The sequence below is a fragment of the Momordica charantia genome (assembly GCF_013281855.1).
Source record: "Momordica charantia cultivar OHB3-1 chromosome 3 unlocalized genomic scaffold, Mcharantia_2.0 BLBB01000003.1, whole genome shotgun sequence".
Classification (NCBI taxonomy): Eukaryota; Viridiplantae; Streptophyta; class Magnoliopsida; order Cucurbitales; family Cucurbitaceae; genus Momordica; species Momordica charantia.
Window position 1 is genome coordinate 3,982,310 of NW_028275161.1, and position 21,728 is coordinate 4,004,037.

At 36.9% G+C, this 21,728-nt stretch overlaps 3 protein-coding genes and 1 long non-coding RNA gene across 6 annotated transcripts; 3 read left to right on the forward strand and 1 right to left on the reverse strand.

The window, feature by feature from the left end:
* Positions 1–246: 246 nt before the first annotated feature.
* LOC148212189 (protein TIC 20-I, chloroplastic-like) lies at positions 247–7,843 on the forward strand. 3 transcript variants are annotated; one of them, XM_088121755.1, is made up of 3 exons: positions 247–566; positions 5,934–6,113; positions 6,875–7,843. In XM_088121755.1, exons 2-3 carry the CDS (start codon positions 5,945–5,947, stop codon positions 7,513–7,515), a joined length of 810 nt encoding a protein of 269 aa, XP_087977881.1. In that variant the 5' UTR covers positions 247–566; positions 5,934–5,944; the 3' UTR covers positions 7,516–7,843. The 3 variants fall into 3 exon arrangements, with proteins under 3 accessions (XP_087977881.1, XP_087977883.1, XP_087977882.1); XM_088121757.1 differs by having other exon boundaries at positions 249–566; positions 6,878–7,843; XM_088121756.1 differs by lacking the exon at positions 247–566 and adding an exon at positions 811–4,202.
* Positions 7,844–10,287: 2,444 nt separating this feature from the next.
* Positions 10,288–11,830, forward strand: LOC148212190 (uncharacterized). The gene is made up of 4 exons (XM_088121340.1): positions 10,288–10,501; positions 10,579–10,692; positions 10,809–10,970; positions 11,071–11,830. The coding sequence occupies exons 1-4, from the start codon at positions 10,365–10,367 to the stop codon at positions 11,603–11,605; spliced, it is 948 nt and encodes a 315-aa protein (XP_087977466.1). The 5' UTR covers positions 10,288–10,364; the 3' UTR covers positions 11,606–11,830.
* Positions 11,831–12,025: 195 nt separating this feature from the next.
* LOC148212191 (U-box domain-containing protein 51-like) lies at positions 12,026–12,714 on the reverse strand. The gene is made up of 2 exons (XM_088122137.1): positions 12,647–12,714; positions 12,026–12,560 (listed from the first exon to the last, which is right to left on the reverse strand). The coding sequence occupies exons 1-2, from the start codon at positions 12,712–12,714 to the stop codon at positions 12,026–12,028; spliced, it is 603 nt and encodes a 200-aa protein (XP_087978263.1).
* Positions 12,715–20,791: 8,077 nt separating this feature from the next.
* Positions 20,792–21,517, forward strand: LOC148212192 (uncharacterized). The gene is made up of 3 exons (XR_015789910.1): positions 20,792–21,076; positions 21,180–21,367; positions 21,458–21,517. It is a non-coding gene; the product is annotated as an uncharacterized LOC148212192 (long non-coding RNA).
* The last annotated feature ends 211 nt before the right edge of the window (positions 21,518–21,728 follow it).

The window sequence follows — 21,728 nt, forward strand, 5'->3', positions numbered from 1 at the left end:
CTCCGAGGTCATCTTCCATACCTCAGTCAAATCTTGCATCAACATTCGTGAACATCCAAATAATAAATTTTAATTTCAATAATTTCATATTAATTTGATTCAAAACTCAATCAAGAATTTGAAATCATTTCTATTCAACTATCCAAATTCAAATGATTAAAGTCAAGCCTATCTCTTAATTTCTTTTTTGGTTTGCAAATCTATCCTTAACTTTCTCTAAAATTTTTGGTGTTTATTTCACTTTTCAAAATTAGGAAAAAAGAAGGATAAAGAGAGAAACCCTCCCTCGCGGTTGCTCTCGAGAACGCCGAACCCCACCTCGTGCTTTCTCTCCCTTTCGTCTGCTATTCTTCCCCCTTCCCCCAATCTCCGGCGAAGACCCACGAATTTTCCTCTCCAGCGACGCGACTAGTGGCGGCGACACTACGGAATTTCATAACTCGGCAGCGCGGCTCCCCCTGTGAACTCGTTTCTTCTGCAGTGGCGCAACCTAGACCAGCAGCGGCAAGTGTTACCACGGCGGCATCGTCCCTGCTGACCCAAGCCGTTTTGGTGTGGGTCAATTGGTAACAGCTCCCTTAAACCCCTTTTCAATTTTTGATTTAAGTGTTCTGAACCGAATCCTTACTCCGGAAACCTTATCTCTTTTCTTTGAGAATCAAATGGTAGAATGCTCGTTAGGATATCTGTAACTAGTCCTTCCTTGTGAGGTTTGTTTGCTGCATGTTTGTTTGTTTATGTGCTTGTATTTTAATTTATATGTATGTGTGACTTCAAGTTCTGAATCATCAATTTTGGAATGAAGTTTCAGTTTATTATGTTATGACATAAGTTGATATTCTGTTGAAAAGTATGCTACTGTGTTGCTACTTGCTACTATAGTTGTTCACTATGATTATGGAAGCATGCTGCTGCATTGAAATTATTAGGTTGTGAGCATGACTTAGACTAATATATGTGTGTTATGTGGTTATGTAGCATGCTGTGAATTGAATGATGCTAGCTTGGTCATGGATTCAAAGTAGAAAGCATGTTTTAGGACTTAGATTGTGAGTTATGGGATTATACCGGGGAAGTTGAATTAAGTGGGTGAATATTAGAGCCTTGGGTAAAAATAGTTGGGGGCTAATATGCCACTATTGAGTGTCGAGGCTTTAGGTAAAAATGGTCGAGGGTTAATGCGATGAGTTTAATTTAATTGGAGGCAAGTATTGGGCCTTGAGGAAAATAGTCAATGACCAATATGTTACGAAGTCATCGAGGTCTTGGGTAAAAAGGGATGAAGCAATTTGGGGCCTCGAGTAAAGATGGTCAAAGGTCAAATATCAAGTTTGTAATGAAATGTCGAAGCTTTGGGTAAAAATGATCAAGGGACGATATGACTTGAAAGAGTAAATCTTGAAGGGGTTGGAAAGAGTTGGATATAACTTGAAGAGTTAGAAAGAAAAAGGAATTTGGCTCATGTGGTATTTTATGCATGCAGTATTTTGAAAAGTGCCTTGAGGCGTGTGCTTAGGCACTGGGCGCAATAGTGGTGCCTCTCCTTGAAAAGGCAAGGCAGAATTAAGTTGGGGCACTTTAAGTGCGCGCCTCCCTCAAGGCCCAAAAGCCCAAAGCCTTTGTGCTTTACAAGTATCTGTCGGAAAAAAAACTAACAACCCTAAATGTAGAAACCCTTGCATTTAAGGTTTTTTTTTTAATTGCGAAGGCTGTTGGTTGCAAAATCAGGCTAAAGCCTAAACCTTTATCTATTTCTCAAGATTTTCCACCCACGACTTTCGATCCTTTCCGTACATTTGCAATTGTGATACTATTTCGGGATTGTTTCATGTTTTTTGTGGAGCATTAACTCATTATGTTAGAAGACTTGCAATGTTTGAATCATATTTTACTTTTGTATGTCAATTATAACTTAATATCTAGTATAACTTCTTTATTTCCATATATGTTTATGTATATATACTTTTATGTAATTTTATATATTGTGCGCGGTGCACCCCACGAAAAAAAGCATGCACTTTTTTTTTTGTGCCTTGAGCTTAAGCTCCAGGGACTATTGCGCTTTGTGTGCCTCGAGCTTAAAAAATACTGTATGCCTGATGATAACTTATTGTTTGATGTGAGTTTTAAGCATGACTACATTATATATTTATGAGTTATACTTGTAATAATTGATGTTTTAAGCATGTTGTTGTCATGATTATCGATGTGCTTAATTGTTTGTGTGTGGCTTCTCAAGTGGGGCTTGCCGAGTATTCACATACTCACCTCCCCTAAAGATTTTGCAGGTAGCGATGAATTATGTGAGCATGGTGATGGCATAGAGAAGACTTGAATGGAAAAGACCATATGGCTGCGTATTTAGAATGTTATATTTGGTTACTTAAGCCGAGGAATAGGGCAGTTTCAGTTGATTCCCATTTCTAGTATAGGTTTTTCCGTGCTTTGGTTGGTTGCTATTTAAATGTCTTGGAATTAAAATTGTTAGCAAGATAGGTAGAATAGATGATTCTTTTGTTCCATTTGGAGGCAATTTGATTTTATTGATCTGTTTAACGAAAAGTTCTTGATTATTAGTTGAAATCTAGTTCCAATTTATGAAAGTAGTCTTTATGCATTATTCAAACAGAAATTGATTGGATGGTCTTAGTAGTGTTCCCATTTTAGAGGTAGACAATTTGGGGGCGTTATAGTTGGTATCAAAGCAGAGAGTTGTTCCTGTACACTAGCCTAGTAACTAGGTTGTTCGTGTTAATGGTCTTTTTCAGTCTCCTCTCCATCACCAGGTACGTGGATTTGTTTTACCTTATTGATATTTGGTTCTGATATATGTATCTTTCACTTGATATATGCTTAATGCTTGACTTGTTTGTCTGCTTTGTTTATGAATAGTTAGGTATAGAATCCCTAAGCATGTCCTTCACTACCATTTTTCTGCTACCAACTCTAAGCCTTTTTTTTTTTTTTTCCAAAGATGTTGGGATGAGGGCCTTTTGAAGGTTTTGAGAATAGAGGGACTTGAACCCATACAATTTTGACTTTTTCTGGAATAGCTGGCAGAGATTTTTATTTATATTTATTATTATTTTTTTTTTAAAATAAAGAGATCTTTCATTAGAAAAAGAAGAGCAAGACAACTTAAGGGCAGGGTTTGAGGAAACCCCCTTCGAAAACTACATAAGAATGACTCCAATCTCTAAAAACAATAGAGAGATCGGCTGGGACCAACCTGGCTAGTCCCGTCAACCCACTAGGCACAGTTGGCCATTAGGTCTCAATCTTTGGGCTAGATCTTCCTTGGGGCTTTATTTTTGGGCACGATTTGTTTCATTTTAGGTCATGATTTGTGGGATCTATTTAGGATTTAATTTCACTCATAACAGTTATAATTTTAGTTAACAATTGTTCGTTTATATACTTTAACCAATTACTATTGTATAGAAAATTTTTCTTTGATATCAAACTTAGCGTAATTCAACTGATTAAGCATATATTCTCCACTAAAATGTCGGAAGTTTAAATCCCTGTTCTACACATATTTGCAAATAAGTTTTTAAAAAAACATCCATTTAAAAATTTCAAAGAACTCTATCTAAACTATTTTAGATTGGTTTTTCTTCTCTTTCAAAAAGAGTATTATTGAAATGATAAGACAATTAGAAAGGGCCCAATTTGAGCAAGTTCATGGGCCTCCATATTATTTTAGTATTATTCTAGGGGCAACTAGAGGAATGACTATATTAAATAGTGCCAGCCAAAAGTATACAATATCATAAAAATGACTACAAAGTAGTTATAGTTCAATGCTAGAATTTTATGTGGACAAATATACCCTTCCACCAAAATAGCTAAAATTATCTTACAATTACCCCTAAAAATTTTATGGCAAAAATACCCTTGAAACAACTTTTTGCTACAGCTTAGGAAATATTACTTAATCAAATTTTTAGTTTAAAAATTTTCTATTCCTGTGGCACCACCAAGTGAGCTAGGAGCTCACTGCATACTACCAGAAAAGAGTCAAAAGAAGAAGCTCTATCTTCAAAAATCATATGATTCCTTCCAAGCTAAGTATTCCAAAGGAGAGCTCTGACAACACAAGACCATAGGACGTTTCCTTTCCCTTGCAGCCGCCACCCTTGAAGAACTTCAACCTGCCAATCCTCTACAGAGTGCGACATACAACCAGGCTAGCCAAAAAGGTGAAATAATAAGTGCCACCCCTTAGTAGCAAAAGGATAGTGGATGAAAAGTTTGTCTATTAATTCTTCCTCCCTTTAAGTAAAGCAAGCACGTTGATGGAGACCTGGTCCAATTAGGATACTTTCTTTGCAACCTGTTGTGTATGTTAAACAATATGTGAGCTAGATACCATAAAAAAACCTGTACTTTCTTGGGGAACTCTCCCTTCCAAATTAGATTAAGGTGGGGAGTTTTCAGCTTTGGCGTCACATCAAAGAGCTTTGACATTACTAACTTCGTTGAAAAGAGACTTGAAGGCTCTAGGGGAAGTTTCAGCTTTGGTGTAACATCAAAGAACTTCGACATTACTGACTTTGTTGAAAAGAGACCCGAAGGCTCTAGGGACCATACCGCCTTGTCCATTTCCTCCCCGACCTTCATAGCATCGAGTCTAGACACCAGGTCCACCCAACTATCAACATCTCTGTCTAGCAGCCCCCTTCTTAGCCCCAAATTTCAGTCATTCTGCTCCTCATTCTAGCGATTAGCAACAGTTGCATAGCTATTGTGCAATAGCAAATACAGGTTGGGGAAATCATGGGCTAGAGAATTTTCCCTACTCCACCTGGCCTTCCAAAACCTAATCCTTCTCCCTTGATTAGCTTTAAGAGAAAGAAACTTGGGGAAAAAAGCGTTGTTCCTTGCTATATCAAACTGAGGTCTCCCTCTAGCTTTACCTTTGGGTTTTCTGGTCATCCACTCTGGCAATAATTCTTCTCGACAGGACAATCTCCTCTTGGGTGAACCTCCATAGCCACTTGATAAGCAACGCATTCAAGGGAGTTCGTATCACATTCACTAACCAAAGTATGGCAAAGATACCCTCTGTCACTATATGCAGCTATATACAATATCTACTAATACCATGTTTGCCCCTCTATGTAACAAGGGGCCCCACCCCTCTAACAGACTCATTCCCCAATTACATCATCATGTCATCTCCTCACCCCCTCTTTCTAGTGTAAACCTTCCTAATTTGGGGTCTATCAGAATCGCTGAGGCATCCTTTTATTTGCTATAATTTTGGCTGAAACGGTTGGAACTTCATTTCACAATGCTTTGGTTTAGCTTGGTGTGCTCTCCCAAAAAGTTCTAAGTTGGCTTCTAGAGTTGCTCTTAGAGTGGAGGTTTTAAGAAAATGCTAGTGTTATGGTCACATGCCACTAGAGCTCTTCCCTTACTCTTTTGGAAATAAAGAAATGCCAAAAAGTTTTTGGACAAAGGCAGATACTTTTGCCTTTTTTTTTTTTTTTAAAAAATTATGCACAGTTTAGATCCTAGTGCTTTACAGAAATCCTTTTATAACTTTCCCATCTTGTCCCTGTGGCCTTTAGTCTGCACTTTTTGCTTCCTTTCTAGTGCAAGCCTTCCGTTTTGTATAAAAACAGCATTCTGGTCATCAATGTTGAACCTCCATGAAAACTCAAATGTCTGGATTAGCTACTGTTGGTTTTAATATGCTCCTAGCGTTGGAATATCAAAGAGTAAGCTTTAATCATTGAAGAGTGGTAATCCTGTAATTCTGTTGCATGATGAGAGTATGTTACTTTTGCTTTTGCGTTTGCATAAGCATTTATTTATTAATTTGGGAGTTTTATTGGTGGTGCTAAAGCCCAGCTGTTGGATTCTCTTATATTTTTATTTGCCAATGACTTTGTTTCTTACATTGTGCAATGATGTTGCTTACACAGGTGACCTAGATATGATTCTTAATGGATGCACCACGCCCACTGGGTGGTGCTTCTCAAATTCCAGGTTTTGTATTCCTAGCCGTTCTACTGCCTCGCGTACTCCAGGTTGCAGTATGCAAACTGCTAGGATTAGGAGTTCATGGGAACCTCGTTTAGAGCATCAGACATGTTTCTCTAAAGGTGCATACCAAACTTCTCACGATCTTTATTTATCTCTTATTTCAGTCTTTATGTCAAAACAATTATTTGCATACTATTGTGGATACACCATTGTAAAGGAATTCCTATTTGAGTTTTGTGACTCTGGCATCTTAAAGAATGAGGCTTCTGTGATTTCAGCAACTGACCTAATGATAAAATATTTCTAAAAAGTGGAAGAAATGTGAGAGCCCATCTATTGAATTCATGTCATATGTATATTATTGACCTATTTTTATTTGAGGTATGTCAATGATATAATTTATTAATGATATAAAAATGATTGGTATGTTAGTGATGGGCTTTATACCCAAAAATGATATATTAGTGATATACTTTATAGGTTAAATTAAAATTTTAGTCTAAGGTGTGTTAATAGATTTTTGAACTTTAAAAGTGTCTAGTAGGTCTCTAAACTTAATCTTGTGTCTAATTGGTTCTTGACCTATTTGATTTTTTTTTTAAATTAATGAATTTATGGACTTGTTAGATATTTTTAAAAATTCAAGAATTCATGAGACACAAACTTGAAATTAGGGACTACACTTGTAAAACCTGCTTTATATTAGGTATACCAGTAAAATATACTGTATCAATGACACAAAAATGATATATTAGTGACGTAGAAGAGAAAATTGTCATATTTGCAAATACAACAGGTAGTTTTGCTACCCATTATAAAGATTTACACTATCCTTTTTAGTAATAGAGTGAATGGTGTACTAATTGGTTATTTTCCACAGTAGGTCTCTTACCCTTAAAACTACGTGCTGCTTCTTCCCCTCTCTTAAGTGGGGATCTTGGTGGCTTGCTACATACAATCCCAAGGTTACCAAGGCAAAAAAGAATTGGCATGACACCACAAGCATCCAAGGATGTCCCTACGAGTTTCCGTTTCCCTCCAATGACGACGAAACCGAAATGGTGGTGGAGGACACTAGCATGCCTACCCTATCTAATGCCCCTTCACGAAACTTGGATGTATGCTGAAACAGCATACCATCTACACCCGTTCCTGGAGGACTTTGAATTCGCGACATATCCCTTTCTCGGAGCCATTGGGAGACTCCCAAGTTGGTTCTTGATGGCATATTTTTTCGTTGCCTATCTAGGAGTTGTAAGAAGGAAGGAATGGCCACACTTCTTGAGATTTCATGTAGTTATGGGCATGTTGTTGGAGATTGCCCTGCAAGTGATTGGTACAGTAAGTCGTTGGATGCCCCTTGCAGTCTATTGGGGTAAATTTGGGATGCACTTTTGGACTGCCGTTTCATTTGCTTACCTATTCACGGTCTTGGAATGCATACGCTGTGCTCTTGCAGGCATGTATGCTGATATCCCCTTCATCTGCGATGCAGCCTACATCCAGATTCCATATGATTAATGACTCTCCGGTTTTTTCTCTCACACCGTGTGAGTAGACATGTAAGTTTACTACTGCCCTTGTAAAGTGCAGTTGGAAATGAGCATTGAACATACCGAAGATGGCCATTCTCTTTATTCACTCTTTTGGCATTTTCGTTGAGAGTTGTAAAAGTTTTCAGGTAGTCTTTGGAAAACTAGTATCTTTGTCCTTGTAGAAATTGAGCATTCTGTATGGAAGAGCTGGAGAAAATTCATCCCCACTCCTCTGAGAGGGTAAATCTGTTAAATTTAACTTCAAACTTCTCTGCTTTCTTGTGGGCTTTGATTGATAATTTTTCTTTCCTTTACTCCAAAACTATTTTACTCTTGAGAAAACATTCAACTTCAGTTTCAGCTTCCAATATCGAATGCAGAAACCATTTTTGTTTGTTCCTTTTTTTTGAAGTATGGATTGAACCTTCAACCTTATGAAAGGTCATATAGCTGCCTTTGCTGTTTCCTCTTTTAAACTTGTCTGTGCTGTTTTAATATAGACTGGTCGGCCCGATCTAGTGACGCTTGATTGTTGTAGTGTCAAGGCAAGAAAAGAATTGATAAAATGTCGAAATTGAATAAAAAAACCAGAGAAACTTGATGGAATTAATTGTAAATGAAATTGGTTCTATTTTCTTTAATGAATTTGAATCCTGATAGGATATGTTTGAGAATTCTTTTTCCCAACTAAAAGTACTTCTACCATAGTGAAAATGGACTTTTTACTTAAATCAACTTGTTCGGGAGTAATATCAAAGTACTTCTTGAAGAGTTAAAAATGCTTGTATTTTGTGAGAGAGAATTTGCAGGTTTTTTCTGGTCAAAATGTGTTTGTAGGAAAGTACTGAAACGGTATTTAAATAATATATGTTCAGAACAGCAAATTGCATGCCTATTTTGTTTAAATTCGTTTTAAGCACTTTTTTAATGTTAATTTTAATGAAATTAATATGGCATGGATTATGTGATCAACCAGCAATGTAACACTATTAATTTATCTCCTCTCACCTTTCTAGTAAATATGCCATTAAATTCTTAACAAAATTAAGCGAGAGCGAGTATATTTCAGTGATAATTTACATATATCTCCAGTTAAGAGGAACTCAAAATTAAGCGAGAGCGAGTATATCTCAGTGATAATTTACATATATCTCCAGTTAAGAGGTTATGAGTTCGATCCTCCACTCCCAATATAGTCTAAAGCGAGCATAGCTCAACGGTAATTGGCATATATCTCCAACTAAGAGGTTATGAGTTCGATCCCCCACCCTCAATATAGTCCAAAGCAAACACAACTTAGCGGTAATTGACATATAATCCTCACATGTTGTAGTAATATATATATATATATATATATATATATATATAAAATTAACAACTATTTAAGGTAATTATTTTTTTGTCATTCTCATTCCTCTAAATTTTTTATTTCAATATAGTAATACAATTTATTTTTTTAAAATAAAATAAATAAAATTTATAAAAATATGATATAACAATTGATAGCTTTTTAAAAAATAAAAAATTGTAAAAAACATAAATAAAAACACAAATTCTAAAACAAAAATTGGTTCGGAAAAATAATTGTTAATAATTAAAAAATAATTTATTATATGAGTTAATTCAAGCTCGATCCAAAGGGTCAATCCAAGTCTGGTCAAATTTTGGTCTATTGGGCTATGGATTGGGCCATGAGTCTAGGTTTTAGTGGTTGAGTCAATTTAAGCCCAATCCAAACAATGCTTGAGGCCTGTAGAGTTTGGGCTTGGGTCAAGTTCGAGTTTTACTTATTTGGATTGGATTAGGTTGAGTTGGCTCAATGATAAGAGTGATACACCATATACAGATATATTATATTGTATTTAACAAAAATCGAGGGGGGCACGTGCCCCCCTCACATGGATCCGCCCTTGTGCATACCTCTATAAGGTCATGATGACTCCTTTTATAAGGCGAGGGATGTGGAAGGCGAGGAATAAAAGGTCCCGACACTCGATATCTCGTACTTGTCTTTGCAGGAGCAGTAACATCGCATAAAAGACGATTCCCTAACACCTAGGTCACTCCCCAGAATGTTAGCGTTGAATACACTAACGGTCATCTTGAGTTTATACCCAGATCCACATATCTGAGTGGAGTGGTCCACGTGTAACCTCGTATTTAAATAAAAAGTTCCATTTTTTTTAAAAAAAAGTTAAGTATTTGTTTAATAAATATAGGGGAAGTTAACTTCCACAACAAACTAAAAAAAACTATTGAATCAACTGAACAGATGAATACAAAGAAAATTCAAGTACAAATTGCGAGGCGTATAAACATCCGGTTCGAACTATCTCGATAGTATTAGACATAGAAATTTAGATAACCGTCAATCTAAAGATAGCTAAGTAATTAACACCTATACCTCTTAAGTTAAATCTCCGGCTCTAACCAAAAAAAAGTTTGTTGTTTTACACAGCAAAATCGATCAACAAGCCATTTATTAAATATTCAAAGCCGAAACGCTCGCCGTCTATCAGTCTTAAATGTGTTAGAAACTTGGACTTTTCCAGCTTCTAGATTTCCATAAATTCAAATTTCAATCCCAATCCCAATATCATGACTGACGAAAGCACCTTGTTTTCTTCTCTCAATCTCAACATTTTGCCTCCATTTTCCACCATTATTTTTCTCTGTCACATCACCATCTCTCTCTCTCATTAGTTTTTCTAAGCATTTGGTGGGTTTTGGTGGGGTCTTTAGATTGGTTTTTTCCTCCAAATTCCACCATTTTCCCATAGGAAACAAGTTGTAAAAAAGAGGGTCTTTTCATTCTCATCTCTGTTCCTGAAACCCATGATGTCCATCTTGAGCAAATCCAACAGTATGGGCAGTCCCTCTTTCCATGAATTGAAGAAACAAGCTTCTTTCTTTTTCAAGGAGAAAATCAAGACTGCCAGATTAGCCCTCACAGATGTCACCTCTGCTGAACTGTAAGTTCATTTTGAGTTCTTGGTTATGGTGGGGCTGCTTCTGATCTTTGAAATTTCTTCTGTTTTTGCCTTCTCAGATTGACTGAAGAAGCAATCAGTGGAAACCCTGATGCCAGGACTTTGAGTTCCATTTCCAAGGCAGCTTTTGAGCTTGATGACTACTGGAGAATTGTAGCAATTCTCCACAAAAGGTTTTCACTATCTACTTCTCTTTGTTCAATGTTTCAAAGTTCTAACAAAGTTTTGCTGATCATCATGGACAAAACCCATCAATCTTCAAAGCTTTCATTTTCTAATTGTAAGTCAGATTGGTGAAATTTGAAAAGAAGCATTGGAGACTTTCCTACAACTCTCTCATCATTCTTGAACATCTCTTGACTCATGGACCAGAGAGTGTAGCAGAGGAGTTTGATGATGACAAAGATGTTATTACCCAAATGGGAAGGTTCCAATATGTAGATGAAAAAGGGTAATGATTCCTTTTCAAGCTCTCACCCATCTCTAGTTTTGTTGCCAAATGATGCATTGAGCATTTGATGATGATATAAATATTGATAATTTGATTACAGCTTCAATTGGGGCATTTCAGTTAGAAAGAGATCAGAGAGGATATTGAGCCTGCTTGAAAAAGGGTCTCTTCTCAAAGAGGAGAGGGAGAAGGCTAGAAAGTTGACAAGAGAGATTCTAGGATTTGGAAGCTTCTCATTGAGATCAAAGTCTCCAGGAATTCTGGTAGAATCTTCTCAATCCATTGGAAGATATGGGAAGTGCAATTCCAACTCCAACATTCAGGACAATCTTGATCAAGAACATGATCGGGTCCTGTCTGATCAAAAGGCAACAAATCCACAGGGAAACCAAGAAGCTTTGGCTCATGTAGTAGATAGCCAGGAGATCGAAATGCCCGAAACTCGAGAAAGCGTCAAAGAAAACTTGGTTCCAAACAAGGAAGAGTTGCATAGATGGGATAATGGTGTGGGCGAGTCGAACCCGCTTTTGAGTGGTAAAAGAGAGGAGTTCATGGATGGAACTTCAGCTGATGACTATCATCATCCTTTCATCGATGCCGAACCCGAAACGAATGCCTCATTCCTTTCTGGATAAAGATAGAGGAATAGGATTTCTTTTGAGTTCTACTCATGATTCAATGTTAGAGGTCAAAAAGAAGGCTAAAAGTTTAGCATCTCTCGGTATCAAGATTAGAACTGTTTGTGACATTTGTAAGAAACTTGCATGTTTTATGTTGAACTTTTCCCTTTTGACACTCAAAATGACAGAAAAATTCATTTATACAATGAAATGTTTGACACACAAAGCTACTTTCAATTATGTCTATCAAAATCTTCTCCACTAAAATAGTAAACTTTGTATGAACTCACTCCAGTGTAGTAAGTTATGATTTACAAAGCCAGTCATAAATCAAAAGTCTCAAAGTGTGGTTTGGAGTTAGATGCAAACGATTCAATCTCAAATTAGTCATCGGTGAAGATTTCACGATCATTTCCCAACCACCCGCATATCGCTTCACCTTCGTATGTGAATCCATCTGCTGCTATCTATGGATCTTGCATAATCTCCTGCAGGATGGGGCATAAGAAATAAGGTAGCACTGGTGTCTCTTCTAAGACATATAACTGTTTTTGGCCTGTCCTGACTCTTCATTTCACAGCATTGCAGACCAAAGTCTACCAATCTCCTTGCAACAGTTTCAGGCCATTCTCCAGTAGATGAATCCAATACCAATTCTAATTGTCCAGATGATAACAGATTTCGCACTTCGCTCGGGCTGAGCCCGACCGTTGGCTTTCGAGTGAGTAGTTGCAAAATGATTAGCCCAAATGAGTAAACATCAGATTGAGAAGTCAGGACTCTAGTTCTTTGGAACTCTGGATCTGTATATGAGAAAGCACCCTTTGGCTCGGTGCTCGTTGGGAGACTTTGGATGTACGGCAACTCCTCAGATACTAGCCTGAAAATCCCGAAATCACCAATCTTGAAGCTAAGTTGAGAATCTAGAAGGATGATTTCGGGTTTTAGATCTCCATGAACAAGTTTCAGGCTTGGATGAGTGCAAAAAACAAAGAGCACTTGAAACTTCAGCAATGATTCACGCTCGGATTCTCCATGTCAATGGAGGAGTCTTACCCTTTGGAAAAAGGCGGTTTTGGAGACTCATTCGGTGAGTACTCGTATATTAGTGACCAGGCCTCCATACACACACCGAGCAAAGTCACCAAACGAGGTTGTTGTAGTTCACCAAGAAGATATGCCTACAAGTACAAAGATGGATACATGAAGATGGATCATGTATATGGAGGAAAATGATCCCTTTATATAACATCCAAGAGACACCTCTAGAAGACACAAAATATATGGATACATGTATACATATATACTATTCATGTATCTCAATACATTAACTTACATGAACCTAACAATTCATGAATCTAGAAATTCATGTATGTGTCTAGAAATTGAATCTAGCTTAAATTCTAACATCCCCTTAAGCTAGACTTCCATAACTCCAATCTTATCCTTCATTTTCAAGAACAAGCCTGTCTTCAATGATTTTGTAAATATATCTGCAACTTGATCTTGTGTCTTGCAATGAAGGAGAAACTTGGAGTTATGGAAGTCTAGCTTAAGGGGATGTTAGAATTTAAGCTAGATTCAATTTCTAGACAAATACATGAATTTCTAGATTCATGAATTGTTTGGTTCATGTAAGTTAATGTATTGAGATACATGAATAGTATGTATACATGTATCCATATATTTTGTGTCTTTTAGAGGTGTCTCTTGGATGTTATATAAATGGATCATTTTCCTCCAAAAAATCTTCAAAGGCAATATATTCTCCTCCACGATTAGAACGCAACATTTTCAATTTTAAGTTGTTTTTAGGGGTGTTCACGGGTTGGGTTGGGTTAGGTTAGGGGGTTTTTTGGGACCAACCCAAATTTTCGGGTTGACCATATGTTCAACCCAACCCAAATTGATGGCCAACCCAACCCCAACCCAACCTGGGTTGGGTTGTAGCTATTAATGGGTTTTTCTTGTATGCTTCTTTTTTTTTCCTTGAGACCACGAAAAAGAAGAGAGAGACGGAGAAGAAAAAGTTGTCCATGGGATTGGCTTGGATGTCCATTCTTCCTCCCTAGAAGAAAAAGTTGTCAAGATGATGAGAGCAATCAGATCTGAAATTAAGAGAAGACATAAAAGAAGTAGACGCGAGAGAGAGGGCAAAAAAAGAAGAAAAAAAGGCAGAGAGAACCCAAGTAGGGGCGTTAGTTTGAAACTTACCCACTTCAAAACGGGCAGCGGCAGAGTGGCAAGGCAGTGAGACAGCAACGGATGCAGCGGGAGGTGGGGTGGGAGGAGATGGTGCGGCGGCGACAGGAGGAGGGAGCTTCAAGTTCAAGCTTGGATGATGGATAAAAATGGAGGAGAGGATTTGGTTGGGTAAATGGAGGAGAGGAAGAGATTAGAAACTAGAGAGTAAGAATATGAAACCCTAAATGGAAATGGATGGTTGAGATTAAATGAAAATGGATGGCTGAGATTGAACCTAAAAAATAAGGTTTTGATTAATAATTATTATATATATGTATATATTAAAAAAAATAGGATGTCGGGTCGGGGCGAGTCAACCCGAGACCCGACCCAACCCAATGTTTAATCCTACCCATGGGTTGGGTTCGTCGGGTTGTTGAGTTTTTTGAACACCCCTAGTTGCTTTCATTTTCCACCCTTGCCTTGAATGTTTTGAAATACTCAAAAGTAGAACTTTTTTCTTTTAACAGGTAAATCCATGTCTTCCAACTATAGTCATCAATAAATGTGAGAAAATAACGATTACGTCCAAGCGTAGTAGTTCGCATGGGTCCACATAAGTCTGTATGGACTAGCTCGAGAGGTTTTGATGGTCTCCAAGAACCTCCTGTTGGAAATGGATTTCGATGATGCTTTCCCAAGATACATGCTTCACAAAGTTGATCTTCTCTTTTAATATTTGACATTCCTCTCCATATATTGTTGATACATGTTAGACAAAGTGTCAAAACTTAGGTGCCCATATCGATAATGTCAAAGCCATGAAGAGTCCTTTACTAAAGTCTCAAAAACAAAGAAGCTTCTCATGGTACATTTTGATTGGAAACATTTTGTTGTGAGTCATGTGTATCTTTGTTACGAGACTTCCATTCTTGGCTTCGATCTTACATATGCTATCTTTGAAGACAACATTATGTCCCTTCAATAGAAGCTGCCCAACATTTAAAAGATTGTGTTTGAGTCCTGGAACATACTACACATCAGTGATTCTTTTTGCTCCATTCTTTGTCTTCACGATAATATCTCATTTTCCATTGAATGCGAGCTTCTTGTTGTCACCAGTCTTCACTTCATTTTGAAGAGATTCATCCAAAGTTATGAAAATATCCTTTCTTGATAGTGTACTTTGTGAGCTACAATTCATTAGACTTATATTGGAGTTAATTGTTAGTTTTCGTTTCTTTATGACATTATTTACGCACATAAGATATATTTTCCAGGAATGAGTAATCGAGAGGAAATGAGACATAAATTGATCAAATTGAGAGGAAAATATAGCCCGAGCGAATAGAAGACACTACAACACTTAATCAAGCCCAAAGACCCGAGGAGATAGTGCCACGACATCATACCAGAGTGCCGAAAAACTCCGAAGTTTAAATTTCGTGTTTTCTAAATAGTGTAACACCATGGCCCCGTTGCGACGATTTTTAATAAATAGGGTTTTGCAGCCACCGAGAAGGTGGAGTTTGGGAGAGGTTTTTTGGCAGTTTACCTTTTTGGCCAATTTAGATGGCAAGGACACCACTAGAGAGCTTAGGAAAGAGATTTTCAAGGCTCGGGATCGTGGAGCTCGCTTCAGGAACGAACGATTGACACGCCGAACTTAATTTCTTCTCCTTTTCCTTGATTTTTCTAGTTTTGTTATGAACTTCTCATTGTGATTTTATTGTTTTCCATTGAATATGAGAAACTAAACCTCTTATCTTAAGGATTGATGTAGCCATTAAAATTTATGAATTGGTTGTTTAGTTTTTCTTGATTGAATGTTTATGAATATTCTATTATGTTTCTCTATGCTTAATGCCTTTAATCTACTGGCCATAGATTGATTGATTTTAGATTTGAAATCTTACGCTCGGGAGAGGTGATTTAGAGTTAGAACTGGGATGCATAACTAAAGGGGTTTTAAGATCGGGAGATTTAAAAGTCCTTTAGAGGTCGTTAAAAGACTTGTTCAATAAAGCATTTACTTGTTATAAAAACTAGATAGGGATATTGGTTTCTTAATTGGTAAGGAAAATTTGCTTGCGCTTGGGAGAGGCAGTTGAGATTTGAGAGTTTTTGGCCTATAGAATTAATAATTCGTTCAATCTTGAGTAATTAAGTAGTTGGTTCATAGATTCAATAGGTGAAATCAATTCCCTAGAACCTTTCACCCTATTTTTTTTTATCTTTATTAGTGCGTGTTTATTTTCTTTGATTCAGTTTCGATTCTCTAAATAAAATTGAGTGATTGTATTTGTGGTACTTGAGTAAGCTAGAAACCCAATCTAGAGGACGATATCGGTATTCACTTACCATCTACATTAAAACTTGACTCGTACACTTGCGGTAAGCAATTTTCTGCTACAAGTTTTGGGGTCATTGCCGAGGATTGTCAATTATTTAGTTTCACTTGATATCGTGGAGAACTTGCTTGGTCTTAATTTAGAGTTTTTTTTTTCTTTTGTATATACTTTCTGTATCTTGATTTTTTAATTTTAATTTTTGTGTATTGTTTTCCTAGGTGTTTGGTTGAATGATATATGCTTGTATGTGAATCATGTCTTTTTATAATTACAAGTGGCCTTAGGAGGAGTCTTTGACCACCCAAGGGCCACCACTATCATTGAATTCTTATTCTTCAATTTACCCCTCTTGTGACCATGAGAATTCTTATGTCAATTATGGGTGTTTTTATGAAAGTTAAGTGCCTAATGATTATCATTCTCATTATATGAGATATGAAAATTCTTTGTATGGTGACAATGAAGGTACTTGGAGCCAAAATTATCCCAACTAGAGTGAGGAAAATTCGTCTCTTGAAGATTTATTGCGAGAATATATTTTGGAATGTAGAATTAAAAATCTTTCTACAAAAGAATCATAAAGGATGAATAAGATAGAGGCCAAAGCAGATAGGATGGAGGCCACAATTGAAGAAAACAGGGTTGCTCTAAAGCATTTGGAAATACAACTTAGCCAGATAGTTAATTTTGCCACACCATTGAGGCAGAAACTTGTAAAGCTATATGCATTGATAGTGGGGATGAGTTGGAGAACTTTGAGCATGCATAAACCTGTAAAGCTATTTGCATTGATAAAGTGGGCCCCAACTCAGCATAACAGGTATTTTTTCGTTTTACTGCTGCAGTAATTTCTCGGGTAAAAGTTGTCACTGTCAACTCTGTCTTTTTATGTCTTTTTGCTTCTGATGCTGCAGCATCAACAATGTTGCAACAAAACATTCAAAATTAGGCAATTCTTCAAAACTCTCAGCATTGTCTACTAAGGTAAAGATGTTAATGAATGTAAAACATTATTTGCACAAAATCAGTGTAGAATGAGTGTTAGTGTAGCTATCCTTAGCTAATTTATATAAAATTATTGCACAAATGACTCTCTTTTGGAGAGTTATCACTCTCGCTGATATTGGTGAAAAGCTAGATGACGAAAATCAATCTATCATACTCTTGAACTCATTACCCAAAAGTTACAGAGAAATTAAGTCGGCAATCAAATATAGCAGAGACTCACTGACCTTAAGTTTAATACTCGATGCACTACGCTCTAAAGATCTTGAAATCAGAACTCAAAAGAGAGAAACAGAGGCATTAACACTAAGGGGAAGAACAATATCACAAATCGGTAAAAAAAATCAGAAAAGGTTTTAGGACAAGAGTAGATCAAGATCAAAAAGGTAAAGATAAAGAACTAGATTGCTTTTACTGTCATAAAATGGGGTATGTTATTAAAGATTGTCCAAAACTACATGACAAAAACAAGCTCCAAAAAAAGAAAAATGAATCAAACTCTGCAAACATTCGCGAGGGCTATGATTCAGCAGAAGTTCTAATGATTTCTGACATAAATCCATCAAAAGAATGGATATTAGATTCGGGTTGCTCATATCACATGACCTTCACAAGCATTGCTTTGTTGATCTCGAGACAATCAGGAATGTACAATACAAGGTATTGGGTCAATAAGGCTAAAACTCATGATGGGACATAAAAGGTGCTATCTTTAGTAAGGTATGTCCATGATCTTAAACGAAACTTGATATCATTGGGAACTATAGATAAAGCTAGATATAAATACAAGTAAGAGGGTGAAGTTCTTAAAATCTTTAAAGGACTTTTGCTAAAATTGATTGGTAGCTTGAAAAATGGCCTATATTTGTTAAATGGCAGTGTAGTGTTGCGCCTCTGCTTAATAGCTCGAGAGTAAGTGCAAGGCACACTGTCACAAGTAATAATATGGAAATACTCCAAGTTCATCTCCACAGGGACTAGTTTTCTTTTAAAATTGATTTTTGTAAGTCGCTTGAATGAGCAATCAGGTTTGGGATAAAAATTGGTGAATTTGTTGGGAAACACAATTTAAAAGAAAATGAAAAATAGATGTCAAAAGCCAACCCCTACTAAGATTTAGTTCTAAAAAGATGAATTACACCTACCAAATGTGCCAATTTATGCAGACTGGTTCAACTCATATTCCATACTGTTTTGGTTTGTTTAGAAGTTTAGCTAGCATTTACATATGTCTTTGAAACTCTAGAATCCTAAATAAATCAAACTCCAACTTACGTGTAATAGGTAAGAGAGTCTATGCCTATGATCTTGTTTTAGTTATTATTTCTAAGTAACTTCCCGTTTTACCTTGATGAAATTCGTTTGACTCTAACCTTTTCAGAATTAAATTCAAACTAATGTGATTTAAACAAGTGGCCAGCAAGAAAATCAATTGGAATAATTATATCAATCAAGATAAGCAAAAGGAGCGTAATACGCCGTGCTCACTAATAGATGTAATTTATAATGATAAGAACTAAAGCATTTGTAGGAGGGTTGAAGAAATAATTTAGCTACTCATTGAAGTAAAAGGAATGAAATAACAAGTGAAGATAACAAAATAATGTATTTTCATTAAAGTTGGAAAGAAAGTACAAAATTAGAACAAATAGAATTGTAATAAAATAAACAAAGAATAACTGTAGAAAAATTAATTGAAGAACAAAACTTAAATTCTAGAACAAAAACTCAAAAACTAAAGTTTGATAACAAAGTAGAAAGGATAAACAAAAGCATGGAAAATGAAGTGTGTTGAGATGATCATTGGAAAGGAAGAACAAAAGCATGGAAAATGAAGTGTGTTGAGATGATCATTGGGAGGTCCAATTTATAGGCTTGGGGCAAGTAACAAGTTGAGGAATTCATGGGAAGTTAGAACCAATTATGGTTGTAGAGATTTGAGGAAGTGAGACCAAATCTTGGACCAATTACTTGATCAAAAGTGGTTATTCCCGATTTGATAATCTGGGCATCGAATGTGGCTGAAGCATTGTGAAGCTAGATCTTTTAAAGTAATGTGGCTGGCGCATTCCTCTAGTAAGCTGGGAAATCTAGGAGTGCGATGCGCCTGAGGCATTATGATCATCAATTTTCCATTTTTGTTACAAAGTAAACATATTAACATCAATTAGTCTTCATTTACCTATAACTAAAAGTCCAAGTCCTTAATCACAAAATATGCACATTTTTCCTAAGTTATATGCATCCTAAATAACCTTCAACTAAGCATGATAACCTATACATTTTAGCATTTAATCAAGGCTTATCATGTAGCAAATCATTCATCGTTTGTAGCCTTAAACAATAAAGCAAGTCAGGCACAACTATGACATAAAAGAATGACATACATCAGTTAAAGAGGTTTAGTAGAACCGTTAAAACAAAGTTTGTTGGGTCGCATAAAGTCAGTTAATCTACCATTTTGTGAACATTGCACTTTGAGAAAAACTACAAGAGTCAAGCTTAACGGAACTGAACATTCAACTATAGAAATATTAGACTATGTACATTCAAATTGATGGGGACCTGCAAGAGTACAAACACTAGGAGGAGCATGCTACCTTTTTAGTATTATAGATGATCGTTCTCGAAAATTGTGGGTATTCAGTTTAAAAGCCAAGAGTGATGTATTTGAAATGTTTAAACAGTGGAAGGTGCTAGTGGAAAACTAGATAGGGAGAAAAATGAAGGTAATTCGAACTGATAACGAACTTGAATTCCTAAGTGAAGACTTCGAGAACATGTGCAAAAATTTTGGTACTCAAAGACATAGACCACTACTATATACTCTGCAGCAAAATGGGCTAGCCGAGAGATATAATAGAACAATAATGAAAAAGGTCAGACGTATGTTAGCTAATGATAAATTACCAAAGATATTTTGGGGAGAAGCCTTAAATACATTAACTTACTTGATTAATAGAAGTCTCTCAACTGCATTCTTCCCAAGAAATTTGGACTAGAAAGCCACCAAATCTACAATATCTCACATCTTTTGGATGTGCAGCATATGCACATATTAAACAAGATAATCTGGACCCTAGATCAATAAAGTGCACTTTCCTCAACTATCTAAGGGGTAAAAGGACATAAATTGTGGCCTCTTAAAAATGGAGAATCTAGATGCATCATCAGCCGAGATGTAAGGTTTGGGAGAAAGCTGGAAGCATGAGTTATCAAAAGGAAAAAGTTACTGTAACGCCCCGCGTTACTCAGGTTAGCTTGCCTCGAGTTCCGGGAAATTTTTATAACAAAATAGATTTTTATTTATTTATTTATTTCATTTTATTTTATTTGATTCATCAGTTATCTTTATTTAATTTAAGTGTGGCATCTCGGTTATTGTGTATTGCTACAGAATTAGTGGTGAGTTAGTCGCGTGTAGTTATTTATTAAATTATGGTTTAGTACGGATTCCGTTATGTGACACTTGTTTTGGGCCATTGGGCCAATTACGAAATTATATTATTGGCTTGTTTTAACAAGGAGGGGTTGGATAAGTGGACCTTAAACAAAAGGAAAAGAACCCAAGCCCAAAGGAGTTAAAAGTTCAAAACAAATAACCCTAGCCCTTGTTCTTTTTCCTCTTCTTCTTCCTCCCTTTCCCTCTCTTGTTGAAGCCGCTGGCCACCCCCCGTTCGGATTCTTCTTCTCCGGCGAGCAGCTCCATTCAGGCGACGCGACGAACAGCGGCGGCATCGGAGCAGCAGGTGCGGCGTCGGGACAGCAGCACGGCAGTAGCAGCGTCGGGCTCGGGCAGTAGCAGGCGGCGTCGGGCAGCAGCAGGCGGCGGCGCGTGGTCTCGGGCAGCAGCAGGTGCGGCGGCGGCGTGTGGTGGCTGTTCGCGGTGTTTTCCCTCGATCCGACAAACTCCAACGACTCGAATAGCTTAGATCCGGGAAGCCTGGTAATTTTCTTTGACCCACTTTTGTTCGAAGTTAGATTTGGATTACCCACACCTAAACAAAATCGATTTGGAATACCCACACCTAAGCGAAATTGTTTTGTAGTAACGGACATCAAATCGAAGCCGTTGGAGGTCGTTTTGGGCGTTTTTCGCTGCTGTAAAAAAACGTGGACATCAGTGTTTTGGGTTGTGTCCGGCGATGATCTTCATCCGTTCAAAGCTCGATTTACGCTACCCACCCCTTTGCAAGCTAGATCTAATTTACCCACACCTACACGAAGTCGTTTTGCGGTAATGAGACCCTTTGAACCCTCTTAGAGTTGTTTTCGAAGGTTGAACAATATATTTATATTGCTGTATTTTTCCCTTTTTTGTGCTTAGGTGTGAGTTCGATGCAAACTTAAAGACGTGGTTGGGTAAGTAGCACCAGGGGGCGAGTGCGTGCGTTATTTAGCGTTAACGGAATGGTTTTGATGCTGATTTTTAGTTAAAATAATTTAATTGTGCATGTAGGGATTGTTAGTTTTGATTTGTGAACTTTTAGTGATTTTGTTGCCGTCTTTCTATTATTGAACACTTATGTGGAAACATGCTTTCTATTCTTATTGTTGGAGGTGACTAGTAGATTCTGAATTGTTGTGGTTAAAAGTAA